The following is a 19,753-nucleotide window of genomic DNA, read 5'->3' on the forward strand; positions in this document are numbered from 1 at the left end:
TGCGCCTTGCGAGCCAAAAAGGCTCATTGATTCTAGAAAATGAAATTATGTGGAAAATTTTTGTCAATTAAAAAAAAATATGTTGAAAATAATCACAATCGGCTAAACAAAACAAACAACTTTTTGCATGCTTGATAGGAGTATTTCGTATAGTTTGGTCGAAAATAACGTCTAAATGTTTAATTAATGTTTGAAGTTGCAAGTATCACTTTATTTTTTAAAAATTTATATGAGAGTATCACTTTATCAAAGTGGTGTTGTATAGTAATGTACTAGGTTAGTTCCCGTGCCTTGCACGGAAATTTTCAATAATCATTTTAAAACTATCATTATAATTTATAATTAGTTTTTTATAAATAAAATAAAATCTAAAAATAGAGTTGACAAATTTTGATCAAAATAAAGGATTACAGATATAAAATGATGTAAAAAGTTATCAAACTTATATTAAGAATGTTTTTTTTTTATAGCTATATAAATATTTTGCGTTAAAGATATGTCAAATCTTTTTTTATTTAAGTAATTATATTGTATAAATTTAGAGAGCTATATTTGTATAAGATTTGTTACTTAAAAAATTTTTAAAAAAAAAAAAACTAAGGATACACCAGGAGATGACACGTGTCATTGCTGGTGTGTCTTTTAGTATATAGTTATTGATTGATTATTGATGATACGGAGTATATTAAACGATGTATCATCACCTAACATCGTAACCTTCTCTATTTTTTTTTTTATTTTTTTTTTCTAAAGCCAATATTTGGGTTAATTTTTTTTATAAATTTGACCATAAATTCCTATAAATATATAAGAGATTTCTTATATAAAACATGCACTCATTGACTATTGTTTTTTAATTATCTGAACTGTCTTTTACAAATTCTTCAATAATTACCCAATTGCAAATTTGCAATTCATATTGATATAAATAAGATGCATGAGCATGACTATTCCCTTCATGAAAAATAAAATAAAATAAAATATCTAGGAAGACTACACATAATCTCGAGTCTTGTCATTCTAATAGTTTATTTTCTTTCTTCAATTCATTGGCAATTCATTCAAAAAAAAGGAAAAAAAACGTTGGGAGGATGGAGGGTGGTGAATTCGGTAGCATATCCTCTCTTACGCAACCACTTGTGGAGGAGTTAGAGGCGGCGAATGACAACGATATTAAGTCATCTCTTCAAGAATCCAACACCTCTTTCTTCAAGACTCTCTTCAACTGCGCTAATACTATCATAGGTAACTTCACTTTTTCCGAATTCCAATCACTCTTATTTCCTTTCACTTTTGAATATACGTGTGTAGTTTAATTTCAGTTCAGTTCAGTTCCTAATTTTCTTCTCTCATAAGCAATTCAGTTCAGATTAGTTTCGTAAATGTGAACATGTCCTAAGTATCTTTATAATTTTCATGTATCTATGTTAGCCTTATTCTCAATATTAAATTATTTTGATAACAAAGTAACACATAGTGATCCAAAATTAAGTAAATCAACATGAACACCAACTATTAAACCAGTACTAGGACCTTAAAATTGGACCAACTATTAAACCAATACATGAACACCAACTATTAAACCAATACTAGGACATTATTTTGATAACAAACTAACATATAGTGATCCAAAAAGCTTTAATTGCTGCTCCCAACTTGGTCACATTAAAATTGCACTAAATGTATAGGCATATCCGTTCAAAAATAAAAAATAAAATGTATAGGTGTATAGGCAGTATAGCTATTCAATGCTCATTGCACGTTTCAACTTAAAAATTGTACTTCGTATATCACAATTGAAAAATCCAATTTGACACTGTCGTTACCACTTACGGAGTATACCAATTGTCCAATTGACCTTCTTGCACTACATGGAAGGTACTTCTTAAATGGAAAGCATCTTTAAAATTTGGAAAAATTGCCCGGAAAAATCCCACCTTTGGGCCGTCCGCTGAAAATAATCCCACCTTTGGATTATTTTTAAATAATCCGACCTTTGTATCCCATCCGCCCTAAATGGTCCCGGGTGACTTGTAACCGGCGGAGTAAGTTTTTTTTTTTAATTAAATTTAATTTACACGTGTTACTATATGGTTGGTCAATAATTAATTTTTTTTTTTAGAAATGATTGTTACTGTTTCGGGCATTTTTGTGATAACCCGAAAGGGGGGGTATGGATTCCCGCGGGAGACAGATCAGGGATGCAACACTCGTACGGCCCGAACACCTGCAAAACAACGGAACTCCGCCTCCGACGATCAAGTTAGTGACCGGAAAACGAAATTTTAGAGAGAGAAAGTAGAGAGAAGTGAGAGCATATTTTGGGCATTGTGCCTTTTGGAATTGTGTGTTCCCCTTTCCATCATGAAATGATGGGGTATTTATAGGGAAGTGGGAGATCATGCTCCTAGGGTTTCATAACCTAGGAAAATTGGCTGCCCTATACGTGGTTGACACGTGTATTAGGGTTTCCTTCATGCTAGGCATGTTTCCTTAATGGGCTTTGAGCCCCACTTTTTCTGATATCTCTCTTAAGGCCACGTGTCATGCTCTTATTGGCCCTTATTTAGCTGAGCAGGATGCCACGTGTCGGCTTACTATTGGGCCATTTGTTAGCCTCTCATCTGTCTATAAAAGGGGGTAAAAATACCCCGAAACATAGCCCCTCGAGAGGGGTGATTTCTCTTCCCAAGAGGGATTATACCTCTCGAAAATGAATTTATAACTTCTTTGAAATTCGACATCTTGTCTAGTTCAATTAAAAAAGGTTTGATTAACTTGGAAAATTTTTATACCTTGGCCGGTATGATATTTTCTAAGTTAATCAATCATAATAATGATTGCCCTTGAACTAGACAAATGTCGATCATTATGCTTTTAAGCCCCACTTTGATTGTCTTGCGACTAATGGGTTACTTAAAGTACCTTTCTTACAAGGTTTGATTAGCTATTAAGCCTTTTCAATTCCTCCCATTCATGAGGTTTGCCCTATTCGGTCTATCCTTTTTAAGGATTATTTTGGACCTAGGCTTAGACATTTTTTCTTTAATGGCCAATTAGGCTTAGATGCTTCTTTTGCATTCATTCGACATATAGTCTAGAAGCTTTCAATTAACTTAGACTAGGAAATGCCGAGAAACATTTAACACTTGCCGAGGGGCTTTGCCTTGTGTCTGTGCCGAATTAGATATAGCATTTTGCCGAGATTCTTAGTCTCGTCTTTATGGTGGGATGGATTTTCCTTTATCTTTTCTCGGCGTCCAACGATTTTTTAGTTGTTTGGACTAATCTTTGAGAGGGCCAATTCTCAATAACTTCCAAGTCATATTAACAAGAAGTTTCGTCCCATGCCCTTGTCACTTATGATTCAATTGGGCTCGGACTTAGTTGGGGCGAAAGTTGACCATCTGTCACTTCTTGCCCTTGCTTTCAGAATTCTTTTTGGCGCATAGGCTTAGAATTCCTATATTTTGGAGTTTAAGCTATACAATGTGTTTTGCCGAGCAAATCTTCGGAATTATACTCGATGTTATACCATTGTATTGGAAATTATACTTGGCAATGTTGCCATGTGTATCTTCCATCTTGCTCTTTTATATGGTAAGTCTTACTCAGACTTGGAAGGGTTCTGTATGAACAGCTCAGCCTCTTCTAGAGTTTTCTATACTTGTTCAGATGAAGGAGCCATTCAATGTACACTCGGACCATATAAAGATCTGTACATTGCCCTATTAAGGGAGGCTTATCTGAAGGTATTAATACATTTATTGGGCCAAAGCCTTATACTAAGGGACGTTTGTCCTTAATTTAATGAAGTGGCTACTCAATAGGGAACGTTTGGACCTTAGTCTTTCCTTATTGCCCCAATGGGGTGGCTTGTCTTTAAAAGACTTGAATAAAATGTGACGGGTTAGCATTTGGTATAGTGATTAGGCTGTTAAAAAACTAGAAGGAGCTGCCCTATCTTATTTTGATAGGCTTTCTTCTTTTTTCAATTATGAACTTGATTATATTGTAACGATACCCGACCTTGAAGCTATCTTGTGAGCAATGAATGCTTACATAAAGGGTCGAACACTAAGTAGGCATCTTGAATTCATGGAGGGCCTACTCGGCCTAATTGCATTAGGCTTTAGAAATTTGTTGCCGCTTGCGGTCTTAAGTAATAAGTCGAGGCCTCATGGTGCTCGTCCGCTTGGCTTTTAACAAGTGCCACTTATCCTTCTAAAGGAAGGTTGTTTTCTCATTAGTTAGGCCTTTCGGCTCATGCATCGGCCAGCTCGATCATTTTCTTTGCTATCTTTTGCATACTATCCCCTATCCATTAGGACTTTACACTTGGTTAGCCTCATGTCCGTTTGATTATTTTCGGACAGGCCTGATCTTGGTACTCGGTTTCACTTTGTTGCTGGACGACTCTCTAAAGGCCCAACTTCAGATATTGCATGCCATCATGCGATAGGCTGCATGATTTGGCTAGGACCACATGCCTTGCCCTTGATCGATGTTGTTAGATACTCGTCACCGATTCCATTCGGTTGGAGCATACTAAGTCTGGACGACTCTTTTGATGCCTTTTGCCCCTTGTATAAGCCTTGGGACTCTACCTTTGAAAGATCGGCATGCTTGTGTGCCACCTAGCCCCTACTCATTCTTCAACAATCGGCTGCCTGCTACTTGGTTGGGTGCTGGTCGCTTAGCCCTTGCCCTTGCTAAAGGCTCTCTTGCTTATCATTGGTCGTCATTCGACCATCTTCAGAAATTCCACTTGGAGAAAGGTTAGCTTGGATGCTTTGATTTTATATTCAACTCTTGAATGTCGAGCCAATTATCATAGTCGACACTTTACCAAGCTCAGATGTGAATGTTGCTTATACCTTGGTACCGAAGTGCTTGTGTTGATTAACATTGATCCTTTGCAAAGTCCGCCTAGAAATGAGAAGGAGGTTCCTTTGCTTAATAGTAGCTCGGCCACATAGCTCGATCAGGTTGTTGGCCGCACCAAAATGAGGAGGTGGTTTTCTCAGTAGCAGCTCGGCCACCTAGCTTGGCAAGACAACGTCCGCCTAAAAATGAGAAGGTGCTCCATTGCTCAATAGCAGCTCGGCCACCATCTAACTTCATTTGGCACATTGGCCAATTCATTCTGTGTACGCCTCAAAGGGGTTAGGATGTCATTTGCTCAATAGCAGCTCGGACACCCATTCATTCGTCACATAGTCGACTCAATGCTTGGTCTCTTGAAATTAATTAGGAGGTCCCTTGGTTAATAGCAACTTGGACGCCTATCCATGGCTGACTTACAACATGTCCGCCTGAAATAGGAAAGGAGGTCCCTTGCTCAATAGCAACTCGGACACCTATCCATAACTGACTTACAACATGTCCGCCTGAAATAGGAAATGAGGTCTCTTGTTAAGTAGCAACTCGGACACCTAGCCATGCCCGACCATCTGTTCACTCGGCCAGGAAGCTCGAACATTTTTTTTTTTTTTTTGAAATCAATATCTAATGATTAATCAATCATAATAATGATCAATCACTTTTAGTACAACTCTACTAGTTGATGGCTGCATGAAATTCAAAACATGGACCCTTCCTCAATAGCAACTCGGCCAAGCGCGTGTCCGCCTAAAAGTCATTAGGTGGTTCTTTGCTCGAAGGATGGTTGGACGCCTTGTGTTGACCGTATGAAATTAGGAACATGGGCTCTTGCTCTATAGCAAGTCAGACACCCAGCTCGGCTCCCGTATGATATAAATTATATAATCATGAGAGTTTTGCCATTTCTTCTGCCAAGATGGCCGTTTAGATACAAAGAGGCTGGCCTTTTCTCATATGCAATTCGGCCACCAAGCTTGACTCACTAGCTGCCGTGTGACTTTGGGAAGGAGGGTCGACAATCATAGGGAGCTCGGCCTTCTCGCTTTCATGCGTCCATTTGATAAGCTTGCCGAGTTGCTATATTCTCGAGGGTGAGCTTACCCATTTTACTCGTACAGCCAAGGTTGATGGCCGCCTAGATTTAAGAATGTGGTGCGTCTTTGACAGGCAACTCGGTCTGCTGTTGTGTTATTGCTGCCGAGTATTAATTAGGTAGCTGGCCGCATCGAAGCATGAACTTGGTGCTTTGCGATGTAGCAGCTCGGCCAAGCCAGAGGCCGTTCGGTCAAGCCAATTCCCAGCTCAACCAAATTGCTTGATTGCTTAACCAGCCGGGTATGTATTGGTAAGGTACGACCAATTATACTTTCAGGAACATGCTTTGCAAAATTTCACTCGCCCACCATGCTTTGGCCGTATAAAAATTAGAACATGGGGCTTTTGCATGATGGCAACTCGGACGCTCTGGTTGGACGACCATCTACGCTTTTATGGGCATGCGTTGTGATTTTACCCGTCCAAGAATAGATGCTGCTTACAAGCTAGGATGGAGGTGCGTTTATATTGCCCTCAAATGGAGTTCGGCAATAATCATGCCGAGTAACTATACTCCTAGCGGTGAACTTCGATAAGTCACTTGTCATGACTCATGAGGAGTTCGATGAGCTAACTCATATGTACTACTCTTTTCTCATAGAGCTTCTCTTGCATTGAACATGTAATAATTACTATTTTATGATAGATTATCATCATAATATAATAATTGACACACACACATATATATATATATATATATATATATATATATATATATATATATATATATATATATATATATATATATATATATATATATATATATATTTTCCTTTTTTTAATACTCTCCCAAGTAATAATATAATGATGATATCAATAGGGATATCCTTCAATCCTAATATGCCGAGAACACAGCGGTAATAGTAACCTTCAAGCTCATTATGACAAAAGCCTTGCTTGCATGGAAGTACATAGCTGACTGTTCGGCCGAGAGTGCCGCTTAAAAACTTGGAGGTGACCCTTCTTATGACAAGCTTGGCCATTATCTCTACAGCCAGCCTAAAATTTTTAATCCACCACCCATGCCGTGTAGAGACAAGAGGCCGACCTGCTATGCTTTGAAGAGCTTGCTTCGCATTTTCTCTCGGCCAACTTACCTTGGCCGTATAGAATTCTTAACATGGAGCTTCTCCTAGCTCTACTACCTTGCCGCCTAGAAGTGCATAGGTGGTTCTTCACACAAAGGCAGGTCAAACGCCGAGATGGCCGACCATCTATGCTTGTGAAAGCGGGCTTTGGGATTTCACTCGGTCAGCTCTCTAGGCCGCATAGAAATAAGAACATGGGGCTTCACATGGGAGTTTCTCAGCCAACTTACTACTCATATATCTTTTAATGCCGCCAAAATCACGACAATGGACCTTCATTATATGGCTGTTCGTCCTCTTGGCAACTTGGATAGGCTGTTGGCCGCACAAAATAGCAAAGGAGGTTGCTTGCTCAAAGGCAAGTCGGACACTTAGCAAAGGGCCGACCTGCTATGCTTGGAAGGGGATGCTTTCCCTTTTCACGCGGACGGACAACTCGACAAGGTTGTTTCCGCCTAAATTGAAGAACATTGTGCTTCTTTGAGGGGCAACTCGGACACCTTACTTTGGTTGGCCGACCATCTATGCTTTCAAGAGCGTACATTGTGGATTTATTCGGCCATGGGTGGCCGCCCATAAATAATATCATGATGCTTCAGTGAGGGGCAGCTCGGCCTTCTACTATTGCCGACCTGCTAGGTTCATGTAGGTGAGCTTCAATAATTCACTCGGCGCTGGTACCGTCTCGAATTATATGGTAAGCTTATTCTCTTTGGAGTTTGGCCATCATATGCAGTATAATTTTACTCAACTATGGAGCCGTTCAGGTGTTAATACAAGTGAGTCTTGATCTTGGTTGAGCTACCATTTCTGCCATAGTGATCTGGGCATTTCATACTCACTTGCAAGTGTATACCTTGCTCACGTGAATATGCATGCTCCTGGAATTATATATACACAATTGTACATATAAATATAAAAATATATATTAATATGAATATATTCATATATCTGTATATTTTTATTTATATAGTGATGATGCATTATTATAATCTGCCAAGTTTGCTAATAATAATGCCGGCCAGCTCAATAATCATGTAATTTGGCTTCATCGTCATATCAAGCTCGATACTTTTATATTAATTTTTTTTTGTTATTATTATTATTAATTTTTTATATATATATATAATGGCCATTCGGCTTATATACTTTTGTATATATATTTTATATATGTATTTATTTATTATTATATATATATATATATATATATATATATATATATATATATATATATATATATATTTTTTTTTTTTGATTATTTGTGTGGTATTGAGTCGTCCTTTGACGCTATCTCTCGGACGTACTCATGAAATTTCAAGTATTTTCTCAACTTGCAAATTTCTAAGGGCTTGTACGCCTAGGAGTGTCCTTGCCTTATTTAGGTAAAAAATACCTTAGGCGATTTTTAGGACTTCCTAATGTTCATCCGTCCGTCCATTATAAGGCCGGATGGACTTATCGACCGCGTGGTCTTCATGGCCGAGTAATTTAGCTAGGGAATGCCCCTACAAGCTTTTTAATTTTGCTTGTACATGCTACTTGGCTGCCCTGTACGGGTAGCTATACTTGTGTAAGCACACTTTCCAATTTTGCTCGTACAGGCTGTCTGGCTGCCCTGTACGAGTAGCTATGCTTGTGTAAGCAAGCTTTCCAATTTTGCTCGTACAAGCTGTGTGGCTGCCCTGTATGAGTAGATATGCTTGTATCCACAAGCTTCTTGGTTTTGCTTGGACGGGCTGCTTAATTGGATATTTTTTGACTATTTTGAGCCACCAAGGTTCGTATTTCTTTCAGCCTTCATTGCTTGTGCGGCATACACTGATGGCCACTTGCATTATTGCTAACTCCATTGGTTGGGCAGCCTTAGCTTAGAGCCGTATGACTGGGTGCAAGATGGCTTCCAAGCTTTCAAAGCCATGCAATAATATAGGACTTGATGAATACACCCCTCACGGACGTACAGTATGCATAATACCTTGAGCATATATTTATATATGTATATTTGCATGTACACAGCTGGTTGCCATGCAAACTATTATTATATATATAATAATAGTGCTAATAGTAGTGCTACAATACATTCACAAACTAAGTTGGGCGGCTTTTCCCTTTTTTTTTTTTTTTTGATGATATATATATATATATATATATATATATATATATATATATATATATATATATATATATATATATATATATATATATATATATATAATCAATCATAATAATGATGTTTGATTTTGCCGCCCAAATCTTACATTTAGACAGGAGTTCGTCTTATTGTCTAAAGGACGACGATCTGAGACTTTTACGACTTTGCCCCCACATTGGGTTACGTTTGTAACGAAGAGTTCTATTTCTTGAAAAGGTGTTCGATTATGGCTAAGTGCCATTCCAGATGTGCCTCCCCACAGACGGCGCCAAATGTTTCGGGCATTTTTGTGATAACCCGAAAGGGGGGGTATGGATTCCCGCGGGAGACAGATCAGGGATGCAACACTCGTACGGCCCGAACACCTGCAAAACAACAGAACTCCGGTTTACCGGAGTTCCGCCTCCGACGATCAAGTTAGTGACCGGAAAACGAAATTTTAGAGAGAGAAAGTAGAGAGAAGTGAGAGCATATTTTGGGCATTGTGCCTTTTGGAATTGTGTGTTCCCCTTTCCATCATGAAATGATGGGGTATTTATAGGGAAGTGGGAGATCATGCTCTTAGGGTTTCATAACCTAGGAAAATTGGCTGCCCTATACGTGGTTGACACGTGTATTAGGGTTTCCTTCATGCTAGGCATGTTTCCTAGGCTTTGAGCCCCACTTTTTCTGATATCTCTCTTAAGGCCACGTGTCATGCTCTTATTGGCCCTTATTTAGCTGAGCAGGATGCCACGTGTCGGCTTACTATTGGGCCATTTGTTAGCCTCTCATTTGTCTATAAAAGGGGGTAAAAATACCCCGAAACAGTTACTAATTAAAATTAATGAATTAATTTAAAACTAATTTAACAACAACCACGAGCCAGCCATACGCTGCCACCATCAGCCCAGACCGCGTCGGTCGCCGCTTCCAGACCCGCGCCAGTAGCTGCTTCCTGATCCACGCCGATCGCCGCTCCTCCCCCTATCCCATCAGACGTCTTAAAACCACTGCATCACACCCATTCTCGTTGGCCGAAAAGGAATTGAAGAGGATGGCTCGAAATCGGTGTCTTTAAACCACCATGCCCCAAAGGAAGAAGAATGGGTCGAAATTGACGGGGGAGAGGGAATTATGTCGAAATCAACGGGGGAGGGGAAGGGGAGGGGGCCGAAAATGGGACATGGGTAGGGAAGGAGGCCGTCAGGCCGGAAAACGTGGTGGGGAAGGGTCGCCTATAGTTTTCGTGGGGGAGGGAGGAATGTTCGTTGGTGGTTCAGGGTGGGGGATCGGGAGCGACCGGATACACTTGGTTGGTCGCCGGCGCTAGGGTTGAGTTCAGGTGGCCGGCGCCACGGAGCAGGGGACTTCGGCGGTGGTTTGGGTGGTTATTTAAATATTAATTATTTATCTTTATTTTTTTATTTTAAAAAAATTAAGTTATTTGTTAAAATTTTTATTTTATTTTTTTAACCAATCACAGGTCGCCACGTGTCAAGTAACCTGTTATAATAGGTTACATGACCGGTTGGGACCATTTAAAGCGGATGGGGTATAAAGGTCGGATTATTTAAAAATAATCCAAAGGTGGGATTATTTTCAGCGGACGGCCCAAAAGTGGGATTATTCCGGGCAATTTATCCTTAAAATTATACTCCCGCTGTCCCTTATAACACTCTTTATAATATATAGTTGTATCAATTGCTTATATGTATCATCTCACCGTCACTTAATTTTTTGAAAACATATAATCACAATTCACAAACCATTATGGAGTACTTTGTAACATGCTAAGAATCGTGACAACTTATTCTAACATTTGTAGTCGACATATTTCTGTGTTTTCAGGAAATGGAGTATTGATAGTCCCGTATGCATTAGCTTCCGGAGGTTGGTTAAGCTTAATCTTGCTTTTTGCAATATCCGTGGCATCAACTTATACTAGCTTGCTAGTAAAGCGATGCATGGAATCAGATCCAAGGATCAAAACATACACTCACATAGGAGAGTATGCATTTGGTAAAATTGGTAAAATTATTGTCTCCATTATTCTATATGCAGACCTTTACATGGTCAGTACAAGCTTCTTGATCCTAGAAGGAGATAATCTACACAATTTATTCCCAAAACTATCTTTAGAAGCACTTGGAATTGCAATCGACGGAAAATCAAGCTTCATAATCATGGTTGCTCTTGTTCTTCTCCCTATAATTTTGTTGGATAACCTAAGCATTTTGGCCTACATCTCTGCAACCGGAGTTTTCGCTTCTGTACTGATACTGGCATCTGTTGTATGGGTTGGAGCTGTTGATGGGATTGGATTTCACCATGTAAACGATCCAGGGACCGGCGTTATTAATTGGAAAGGAATACCAACCGCGATAAGCTTATACATGTTATGTTACAGTTCTCATCCTGTTTTTCCTGCCCTGTATACTTCAATACAGAGAAAACAGGATTTCTCTAAAGTGTTACTCTTGTGCTTTACATTCTCTAGTATCATATATTTTTTGATGGCAGTTTCCGGGTACTTAATGTTCGGGGCAAGTGTTGAATCACAAATAACTTTGAACCTCCCAACGAACAAAGTGAGCTCACAAATCGCAATTTACACAACTCCGATCACTCCTCTGGCTAAATATGCACTGATACTGAAGCCTGTTGTAATTTCAACAGAAGGTTGGCTTTCAAGTGATTTTCAAAAGAACAAGTGTTTTAAGGTTACAATTAGAATGGCCTTACTCGCTTCACAAGTTGTCATATCATTGTCTCTTCCGTTCTTTGGATACCTCATGTCACTTACTGGAGCATTGCTTTGTGCTACGGCTTCACTTACAATGCCTTGCTTGTGTTACTTGAAGATTTCAAGCACCAATTATGGCTCTAGTCGCGGGCAATTCTATGTTGAGCGTTTCTTCATTTGGTGCATTGTATGCTTAAGTATTGTGATACTGATATCCGGTACTTACACCTCTTTGGTTGATATATTGGCAGAAATTACACATTGAGTAATCAGTCTATGTAGTATTTTTGCACTGAATTGTTTTGTTAGGATGTTTTCATCGACCTATCAAAATTCATTTATTCATATTGTTTCTTATTTTACATTGGATTTTATGTTACCCGAGTAGGCGAGTACATACTATCATTATTGGATTTTATTACCTACAATTTCTCGTTACATACTATGTAATCCATATTAGCTCTCTAACAATTATAAGTTACTTTTTTATGTAATGGAAATAAACTCAACTAAGTGTTCAAGGGTATCGTCATCCTAATGTCTTTTAAAAACTTAAAAGAAAATATATTAGACGATCGGAAGAAATAACATTGAGCGTCAACAATCATTTTGAGGTTAAATAGTATGCTTATATAAATAGGCATTTTGAGGTTAATTAAATTGGCAAAAAAAAAAAAAAAAAAAAAAAACAACATAAACACCTTTGTCCTCTTGGGCCTATAACATTAACATTTTTCGATTCGACTATAGTACATAAAATATAATTAAAGAAATAATACGAGTAATAAATATAAAAAAAGTCTCTATGCGACAAATGAGCCTTCCATAACGGTAACCGCTTCACCAGCAATGAGCACACTTTGTGTTTCTGTATCCACAGTTAGCCTTAAAATTCCTCCTCTTGGAGAGGCCTGTCACCCACATAAAAAATTAAGCACTATGTCAATGTTGTTGATTTAATTACACACTATGTCATGTTATTGTTGAATTCGATGTATATACTACCTCCGTTACATATTATTTGCAACGATTTGACATAAAGTAGAGAGGGAAAATGTTTAATCGTTGCAAATAATATGTAACGAGGTAGTATATAATTAGTTGTTACATAGCTAATTCAATTTAAATACCATGTATGCCTTGAGGTGAGATTTTCCAAGTTTTTTGCTCCAATATGGCGCCACTGCGCAGTGTATACTCCCGCATACTTGATCCTGCTCAACGTTATGTCCACATTTTTTTAATTAGCTAAATTTTAGTTTATAGGTCAAGTATTACGAATATGTAATATAATGCAATTACATGAGGTAGTAAATGATTTTAACAAATTAATAATATGAAAGGGTAAAATAATCAAGCATACCTCATCAATTCCGAAATTGGGACTAAATAAACGTGTAAAAAAATCGAATTCGGATTCGGGTGGAGCTAATCCTGTAATAGCAACACCTCTTCCAGGCCACTTTTTTATTTCATCCATTTTTGGGGTATAATCTGTTACATCCTGGCTAGTCATCAACTCAATCTGTATACATTTATAACAGGAGCAAAATAAATTAAATTAAGTAATTAATGATTCAAAGTTAGAATTATGTATGTAGCTCTAGCAAATTGTTCATAGAGTGAAAGAGCCAATAATTATATTTGTTATGTAAACTAAAAACAAAGTTTTACTGAAATAAACCCTTAAATTAGAGTTTATGAGCCTGAAATAATAACAATAAACACTTGATTAACTCTAACTCTATATATACTATATTATGTATAAGAATTTAAGTATGCGATGGCAAACGTGCATATATGCTTAAGTTTGAAAGTGATTTGAAAGAACTTACAATGAGATCGTTCTCCCGAGGCATTTTCATTATATTTAATGTGGAAGGACCTTTGAGCGATGGAGGCACCAACTTCATCTCACTTGATTCAAGTTGAACGGTTGGATATAAAGGAAAACGCAATTGAATTAAGAACTTGTGTCCATTTTGCAAAATTCCATCATTTTTCGAAACACTATTATTCTCTATAATCCTCTTAGCCAAGAAAACTCCAGAGAGGGTGTCAAATTCGATCTCATTTCCATGAACTGCCCCCGTCGAAAATATTGCATGCGTGCATGCTATCGTTCCATGGCCGCAAATTTTTACCTAGTGATCATAACAATAAAGGATACATTTTTTTTAAATAATTTTACGTACGTAAAATGATAAAGGGATATTCTTTAAATTGTTTCATACAAAGTATTATAAATGATAGATTAAGATTGGACTATATGTAGAATGTACGATATGATATATACCTCTGAAGCAGGAGCAAACCATCTAAGGTTATACCTAGGAGTCTTTGATGCTTTCAAAGTTGTCACCTTTGTCACATAACAAGTTAACAGATTGAACTCTTGAGCCATTGCTTGTAAGTATTCTTGATCTTTCTCTTCATCTAGCAATAATACCACTGCAGGATTTCCCTTCAAAGGCGAGCTTGTAAATGCATCGACCTGTATATATATAAGGAACAAGGGGTATTACTACTTAGCTAATAAATGAAAGGGGGTCAAAGAATATACTATGCTTGCTTGTTTCTCTTCTACCATAAATATAGGCTTAGCTTTAAAATGTTTATGTAAATATATAGTTGATTTGGTCACGTTTTGTACTAGGAATTTTTCATGAACTAACAGTCATTGCTGCCTCTTTGTACTCGTTGCCCAATTTTGTGTTTGTTTCATAAACATGCAAAGTATTTAAGTATATATATGATGATTGTTATTATAACTAATGCATGAATGATTGGGAGGAGAGTTTGCACATTAATATTGCACCACTCATTAGCCCAACAAAGGTTATATCTAAGTATCCACCAATTTTGTACTGTCAAATTAAGATATAGAGAGAAAAAAAATGTACCACAAAGTATTTCAAGGATGCTTTCAATCCAACCATTTTGCTTGAATTTATTCTCTGCAACATAATGTAAGAAAAGAAATATATACAAAATCAAATTATGATATTTCCAAAATATATACCTTTCGCTCCTAAATTAAAAATAATTCCAAATGTGTAAAAAAAGAAAATTAAGGAAGTATTACCTTTCAAATTACCAAGGATAGAAATACAATTAATTAGAAGCTAATTTAAGAGTGAAATAACAGTAGAGAATCAAAAGTGATGTGGAAATTTTTTAACAAACCTTTTCAACCTATATATAGAGTATGATGATGGTAGTATATATTCTACTAATTCTTATATGAAGCTGCTAAGAAGCTTCAAAAAGACAAAAAATCAACATTAATTATAATTACAGTCTTAATTATTCCGCTTAAACTTACTTAGGCAGCTAGTCATGAAGTATACAGTTGCATGGAAGTGTTATTTATCGTTCTAGAAGAAGGCCGACAAAGTACGTAGAATTCCATGTGATTGTATGGATTCTCAAATCTTTGACGATATATTACGTACATTCTAGAAAATATTGTCAACATTTGCTTACTATCATACTATATTGACTATTTGACTCATAATATGGAATATTGCTAAAATTCTAACTTCTTTTGCAAGTAAATTTTCATGGGCCCTAGAATTTTGTGGACTAAACTTTAACTCACTAAACACCATTGGTTATGTATACAAGGAATCTACAATAATAAACCATCTTACGTCGGTACGTTTTCAAATAATTGTCTTATTTGCTTTTTAAACGCGTATATTTATGAAGTTAAACCAAAAGTAAAATAATAGTAGGCTTGATTGATTATACATTGATAGTACGTATATGTATTAAGATGGGTGAGGGTTAATTAATTAAAAGGAGATTACAAAAATAGTAAGATATGGTTGAATCATAATAAAGTAAATATTTTGTATGAAGATTTTTAGGTAAAATGAGATATTTATGTAGGGAAGGAGAGATTACTATATGAGTGTATCATCACACTACTTCCTGTACCACCTAATAACAATTTCACCTGAAAATGAGGTTAATTTTTTTAATTTTAAAGGAATAATTTATGTAACAAATTAATCTAATATTATGTGAATGTATCTAGTCTTGTTTCTAGACAGTAGCAATATTTTCAAGTTGGTCAATTCTGTTTTATTTAGACTCCTAAAGTAAAGCTCAACTTTAGCAAGTTGTATATATCTTATAAGATTATCCATGGTAGATTGTTAAAAATCCTAGTGACCTTTTTATAGGGTTGTAATTGTATCTGATTAATGAAAAGTTTCTAAAATCATGTTTCCGTAAAATGAGACGTTTATTCAAAGACCGAGAGAATACATTCTAACAATATCGTTGCACTTCTTATTGCCAAAACAATGAATAAGTTTACTCTGGTTCACTAAAGTCTGGTATAGTGTGGACTAATTTGATTTGATACTCTAGTTTGACTATACTATAATCTTATTTTTATGCATAAGTAATAAGGTTTATTTATTTTTTTTTATTTTTAAAAAAATGTCGTATAAAACAAGTTCTTAATTGTTACGGAGTAATTAAAACTACGCACGGGTACTATAATAATAGTGGTCCGTGGCCAAACAAAAACCAGTCAAATTTTGTGGAGAAGCTTCTAATGGTGGATGTACAGTTGTCAACTGTACATTATGAGCTGTGTGAGTCAATATTGACTTCACTATTGATAATTCTACCAAGATAAGACTATCACCTATTCAATTAATTAAAGGCTTAAATGATTGTTAAGAGTATTCCTAAATGAGTTTATATTATACTCCGTACCATGCTTCATCACATGGTTCTCTTTATAGTTTATACCCATTCTTAAATTTTCTATAAACAGATATTTGAACTCGTGACCTTTATTATACTAGCTCCAAATTCCAATCAAACAAAAGTTAGGTCAATGTGGTGGGCGTCAACTTTGAAGCCTGACTTGTGAAGAGTTCAAGTATCAATCAAACACTTTTACTTATTTATTTTTCATATTATATAAGGTCCACAATATATCTTCTTCGATCACAATTAGAATATTTCCCAGATTTTATGCTTACATGTTCATTTTAGAATCAAGGAAGTAAATAACACTACACTCTAATCAGTATTTAACTTCAGAATTGAAGTATCCGTCAAAAACGAAAAAGAAAAAAAAAACAAAAACAAAAACAAAAACAAACTTCAGAAAAGATTGCTTTTATTATCACACACACAAAAATCTACTCAAACCTTACGCAATAATATTCGGCCATTAGTTAGTTTAATAAATCTCATTTTCTTCTCCCTCACTTTAAACCTCCTTAGAATATGGAAATGGAGGGTGAACAAAATGGGAATACTTCTCCGCCTACACCGGCACTCGAGGTTTTAGAGGCAAACAACGAGTTGTCCCTTGTAGAGGGTAACACCTCTTTCTTCAAGACTTTCTTCAATGGTGCCAACGCCATCCTCGGTTAGTTCTTTTGCTTTTAATTTGTTTCATCAATTATTTCAGTCATATAACATTGTGCGTGTAATTTTGTCAAGTGCACTAATTAATACTTCCCCCTAATATAATGTCCGTTTTTATCTTGTGTGTCTATGTATTTCTTATGAAGCAATGTAATGCATACACATGATGGCGATAATATTTAATATGATTAGACCGCCTAAATCTCTTGATCGATGTTATTTCTCCTTTTTATTTATTTATTTATTTATTTTTCATTTTTTTTGTTAACCTTATTAGTAATCTTATGATCAAATATATTAAAAAAAAAAAAAGTATCATAAATCCTCTAAGAAATGAGAGGAAAAAAAATGTCTCTTTGTGATCATGATTTGTTAATTTTGTTCAACATGTGTATTCTTAAGATACATTTTTTTAAAAAAATTATTTTATAATTATAATGTAGAGCAAATTCATGTATATAATGATTGATGAAATATAACTTTATCAAAATTCTTTCTAACTATTTTTTTTTCTTGTTTTATTTTTACGCTCAGGAAATGGTGTTTTGTTAGTTCCCTATGCATTAGCCTCGGGAGGTTGGTTGAGCTTAATTTTGCTTTTCACCATATTCATTTTCGTTACCTACTCGGGCCTTCTAATAAAGAGGTGCATGGAGGTCGATCAACGTATCAAACATTATTCGGACATAGGGGAGCATGCTTTTGGTAAAATTGGTAAAATAATCGTATCAATAGTCCTATATGCAGACCTCTATATGGCCACCACAGGTTTCCTAATCTTAGAAGGCGACAATCTTCATAGTTTGTTTCCTAGGGTGGCAATTCATGCACTTGGGATATCAATCGATGGAAAATCAAGTTTCATAATAATCATCGCGGTAATTCTTCTCCCCACAGTGTTGTTGGACAACTTAAGTATTTTTGCATATATCTCTGCTACTGGTTGTGTAGCTAGTCTCTTGGTACTTGGATCAGTTTTATGGGTGGGAGCATTAGACGGTGTTGGATTCCATCAAGTTCAAACTACAACGCTTCTCAATTGGAAGGGAATTCCAACTGCTATTAGCTTATACATGTTGTGTTATACTTCACATCCCATTTTTCCTACTTTATACACCTCCATGCAAAAGAAGCAACATTTCTTTAAGGCCTTGTTGCTTTCCTTTGCCTTCTCCACCTTCATATATGTTTCGATGGCAATCTTAGGATACTTAATGTTTGGATCAAGAGTTGAGTCGCAAATAACATTGAACCTTCCAACACACAAAATAGGCTCGAAAATTGCTATTTATATCACTGTGATCACTCCTCTTGTAAAATACGCACTACTATTGAAACCGGTGGTTATTACTACGGAAAGTTGGTTTCCAAGCAAATACATGAAGAATGTGTTGTTCAAGATTGTGATTAGAGCCGTGTTGGTTGCTACGCAAGTTATTGTAGCCTTGGCTCTTCCATTCTTTGGATACCTTATGGCTCTTGCTGGAGCATTACTAGGTGCTACGGGTTCGCTTACAATTCCATGCTTATGTTACTTGAAGATTTCAAGTAATGCCAAGACTAACAAAAGATTAGTCGAGCATATTTATATTTGGGGGATTGTATGCTCTAGTATATTGATTCTAGTATCTGGTACATACACCTCTTTGGTAAATATAGTACATGAAATCATGCATAAATAGTTAATTACTCTGTCTAGTTTATGTTGTAAACATTTTCATTTATGATAAGCAAAAAAGAAAAAAAAATTCAAGTCCGACGACAGATTTTTGAATTTTAAGCTTCATGTATGTATGTGGTTATTGTAGTATTTGCAGAAAGAAAAAAAAGGCGAGCGTTTTTATATTAATTCAAAGTGCTAACATACAAAGTGGGTGTAGGGACTAGGGAGAGTCTTCCTACATAAAAGTTGGTTTGGAACTATAATAGATCGAACAATAAGTCTTGAAGGTCTTGATAATGAGTTTAATTTATGTCACCAATGATGAAATGGCTAGTTTGAAAATCAGTAGTAAACTAGTAATAATAGTATTTCAATAGGTGTAAGGGTTTGTTCTCATTGACTGAAATGAACTAAACTGAATATTTTATAAGAGAAGGAAATTAAGAGCTGAACTGAACTGAACTTATTAGAATTGCACTAAACTGAAAATAATCGTATGAGAACAGGCCCTAAGACTTTATTCTAATTATTAATTAGAAATCCCAACTCTTAAGGTCCTATTAAGGTTGAAATTCCTTCAAATGAGTTATAAGTTTATCACACCTTTGTTGATGTTCTTATAATGGTGTGACACCCATCATTATTATGTAGTTGATGTTAATATTTGATCACAAAGGGTAGCATCGTAGCTCATCTTAGGGACACTTTCATCGTAGTGTTACACCTATCACTGTTGATATATTTAA

At 36.2% G+C, this 19,753-nt stretch overlaps 3 protein-coding genes across 3 annotated transcripts; 2 read left to right on the forward strand and 1 right to left on the reverse strand.

The window, feature by feature from the left end:
- Positions 1-1,091: 1,091 nt before the first annotated feature.
- LOC145621447 (amino acid transporter AVT1I-like) lies at positions 1,092-12,209 on the forward strand. Its single transcript, XM_081676175.1, has 2 exons — positions 1,092-1,245; positions 11,050-12,209. Exons 1-2 carry the CDS (start codon positions 1,092-1,094, stop codon positions 12,207-12,209), a joined length of 1,314 nt encoding a protein of 437 aa, XP_081532301.1.
- Positions 12,210-12,381: 172 nt separating this feature from the next.
- Positions 12,382-14,883, reverse strand: LOC145621488 (uncharacterized). The gene is made up of 6 exons (XM_081676221.1): positions 14,848-14,883; positions 14,241-14,438; positions 13,780-14,088; positions 13,308-13,469; positions 13,075-13,158; positions 12,382-12,855 (listed from the first exon to the last, which is right to left on the reverse strand). Exons 1-6 carry the CDS (start codon positions 14,881-14,883, stop codon positions 12,748-12,750), a joined length of 897 nt encoding a protein of 298 aa, XP_081532347.1. The 3' UTR covers positions 12,382-12,747.
- Positions 14,884-16,912: 2,029 nt separating this feature from the next.
- On the forward strand, positions 16,913-19,071 carry LOC145620777 (amino acid transporter AVT1I-like). The gene is made up of 2 exons (XM_081675487.1): positions 16,913-17,345; positions 17,879-19,071. Exons 1-2 carry the CDS (start codon positions 17,201-17,203, stop codon positions 19,024-19,026), a joined length of 1,293 nt encoding a protein of 430 aa, XP_081531613.1. The 5' UTR covers positions 16,913-17,200; the 3' UTR covers positions 19,027-19,071.
- The last annotated feature ends 682 nt before the right edge of the window (positions 19,072-19,753 follow it).

This window comes from Chenopodium album, chromosome 27 (assembly GCF_948465745.1).
Source record: "Chenopodium album chromosome 27, dcCheAlbu1.1, whole genome shotgun sequence".
Lineage (NCBI taxonomy): Eukaryota > Viridiplantae > Streptophyta > Magnoliopsida > Caryophyllales > Amaranthaceae > Chenopodium > Chenopodium album.

Bases quoted from the DNA above. Each gene is read 5' to 3' on its own strand.
- LOC145621447 (XM_081676175.1), top strand. From the start codon at position 1,092: ATGGAGGGTGGTGAATTCGGTAGCATATCCTCTCTTACGCAACCACTT. The intron at 1,246-11,049 runs GTAACTTCACTT...CTGTGTTTTCAG, and splicing joins CTGCGCTAATACTATCATAG to GAAATGGAGTATTGATAGTC.
- LOC145620777 (XM_081675487.1), top strand. From the start codon at position 17,201: ATGGAAATGGAGGGTGAACAAAATGGGAATACTTCTCCGCCTACACCG. The intron at 17,346-17,878 runs GTTAGTTCTTTT...TTTTACGCTCAG, and splicing joins TGGTGCCAACGCCATCCTCG to GAAATGGTGTTTTGTTAGTT.
- LOC145621488 (XM_081676221.1), bottom strand. From the start codon at position 14,883: ATGGTTGGATTGAAAGCATCCTTGAAATACTTTGTG. The intron at 13,470-13,779 runs GTAAGTTCTTTC...AAATGTATACAG, and splicing joins CTCGGGAGAACGATCTCATT to ATTGAGTTGATGACTAGCCA. The intron at 13,159-13,307 runs GTATGCTTGATT...AACGTTGAGCAG, and splicing joins CCAATTTCGGAATTGATGAG to GATCAAGTATGCGGGAGTAT.